This window comes from Diachasma alloeum, unplaced genomic scaffold (assembly GCF_001412515.2).
Source record: "Diachasma alloeum isolate Michigan unplaced genomic scaffold, Dall2.0 Dall_scaffold_00518, whole genome shotgun sequence".
Lineage (NCBI taxonomy): Eukaryota > Metazoa > Arthropoda > Insecta > Hymenoptera > Braconidae > Diachasma > Diachasma alloeum.
Window position 1 is genome coordinate 430,676 of NW_021680650.1, and position 2,410 is coordinate 433,085.

The 2,410-nt window shown below is 50.2% G+C and overlaps 1 protein-coding gene across 1 annotated transcript; it reads left to right on the forward strand.

Moving 5' to 3' along the window:
* The first annotated feature begins 275 nt into the window (after positions 1 to 275).
* Positions 276 to 2,410, forward strand: LOC107042769. The gene is made up of 3 exons (XM_015263954.1): positions 276 to 294; positions 445 to 643; positions 751 to 2,410. Exons 1-3 carry the CDS (start codon positions 276 to 278, stop codon positions 2,408 to 2,410), a joined length of 1,878 nt encoding a protein of 625 aa, XP_015119440.1.

A 2,410-nucleotide genomic window follows, 5' to 3' on the forward strand; every position in this document is an offset into this window, starting at 1 on the left:
CTGGAGGAATGCCTTTGGCAAAATAGCATAGTAATAGTCCAGCGCTATTTGAGTGGCTCGATTCCGATAGTACCTCTAATGACCAGCGAGTTTATGAGGATTCGGAGACCCGGATTCTTGGTTTATCGTGGCAGCATAGCTCAGATAGTTTCGTCTTCTGAAGTCGGACCAGCGATGATTCGAAAGTCTCTAAGAGGAACATCCTATAAGAGATCGCTCAGATCTATGACCCGCTCGGATTTCTATCTCATGTAGTGATCAGAGGGAAACTGCTCATGCAGGAGACCTGGATTGGTAAGCTCGGATAGGATGAGGAAGTCCCAAAACAAGTAGCTCAGCGTTGGAAAAGTTTCCGTAGTGATCTCGCTCTGCTTTCAAAGCTATCCGTGCCAAGATGGCTAGGCTTGCTCGAGAATTTATCGATCGAAATCCATGGATTCTTAGATGCTTCTACTCTCGCGACTTCAGCTGTAGTCTATCTCAAAGTCTCCAATGGAGTAGGAGAGCCTCGGATTTCTTTGGTCTGCGCGAAAACGAAAGTAGCCCCTCTCAAGCGGCTGACAATATCAAGACTAGAGCTCACAGCTGCTGTTCTTCTTGCCAAACTCGTGAAGTACGTCAAAGATCAGCTTAATCTCTCCGTGTGAGCTGCGTTCCTCCATGCAGAGTTCTGAGATAAGTCCAAGTTCCGACGTACTTATGGACCGACTCGTCAGTTTCGCTCACATGGATCAGCGTACACCCTTCCAGATGGAAGGAATTTGTTAGAAACCATGTCCAGCTCATCCAGGAGATTACGAACGTACAATGGAAACTCGTTCCTGGCAAGGGGAACCCCGCTGAGTGTGCATCTCGTGGTCTAACCACAGCTCAGCTCTCGTCGCATAAGCTCTGGTGGCAATGTCCATCGTGGCTCAAGAAAAGCTCATCGTCGTGGCCATCTCTACACGTCTCCCCAGTGGTATTAGACGACCTGGAGGAGAAGCCAGGTATCATGTTCAATGTGAAAGTCCAGAGCCCAGAAATCTGGGATCTAGTCCATCGTTACTCCTCGCTCATTAAGCTGCTCAGAGTCACAGCCATTTGTCAGCGTTTTATTGCACCGCTAAACCCTGGTGGCATCGAACAAGCTCGACTCTTCTGGATCAAGGCCAGTCAGTCAGCGTATTTTTCGACTGAGCTGACAACCTTGTCCAGAGCACAAAAACTTGGCGCATCGCATCCTCTCACTCGATTGACAGTGTTTCTTGATCACCAGGGAGTCCTTCGTGTTGGGGGAAGGCTAGATTTTGCTCAGCTCGACAGCGAAAACAAGCATCCAGTCATTGTACCGAAGGAGTCTCGGTTTGCCCAGCTTATCATTAAGGATGCTCATCTCAGAACTCTGCATGGAGGAACGCAGCTCACACTTGGCCAGCTCAGGCAATCTTACTGGATCTTCGGAGGAAGAGCTCCAGTTAGGTCGTTCATCTTGAGTTGTGTTGCCTGCGCTAGACAGCGAGGAATCGGAGCTCAACAGCTTATAGGTCAGCTCCCCATTGCCCGTCTCACCCCTGGCCACGCGTTTCTCAACACTGGAGTTGATTACGCCGGACCAGTATGGCTTCGCTCATGGAAAAGACCTGGTCATAAATCATACAAAGAATGGCTCGCAATCTTTGTTTATATGGCTACGTCCGCGGTGCATCTCGAAGTCGTCTCCGACTATACGTCTGACGGCTTTATGTCCGCGCATCGTCGTTTTGTTGCTCGGCGCGGGATCTGCAAGAACCTCTTCTCGGACTGCGGAACAACTTTCTTAGAAGCCGACAAGGAGTTGAAAAAACTCTTCCCGATGGCGTTCAAGGAATCTGGTCGTATGGCTCATCTCTTGCTCAGCGACGGAACTCGGTGGTCATTCAATCCTTCAGGTGCTCCGCACTTTGGAGGGGAGTGGGAAGCCGCGGTGAAGTCGGTGAAGTTCCACCTCAAGCGAACGATCGGCGACACTCTTTTGACCTTCGAGGAACTCACCACTTTGCTCGCACAGATCGAAGCAGTGCTCAATTCACGACCACTTGAGCCTCTTTCAGAAAATCCCGACGACATTAGTGCGCTCACTCCAGGAAATTTCTTGATTGGTCAGGCGTTGACAGCGCTATCTGAGCCTTCTCTGGACGACTTGAACATCGCTCGTTTGTTTCGCTGGCAACTCGTTCAGCAGAATGTCCAGCGCTTTTGGAAATGGTGGTCCACTAGCTATCGTCAGCATCTACAGTCGAAGTTGCACCACCACAGAAGATCGTCTCGTCCTACGTTCGCTCATCTCTACAACTGGAGTCATCTTCAACTTCATTCTCGACCAGACCTAGGCGAAGATTTACGACCTTGGTCTTCGAACCTGGCCGCTGAGTGGAGGCGGGTCTGCTGA

Coding starts and splice junctions, on each gene's coding strand:
- LOC107042769 (XM_015263954.1), top strand. Junction 644..750: donor GATCAGCTTAATCTCTCCGT/GTGAGCTGCGTT, acceptor ACACCCTTCCAG/ATGGAAGGAATTTGTTAGAA.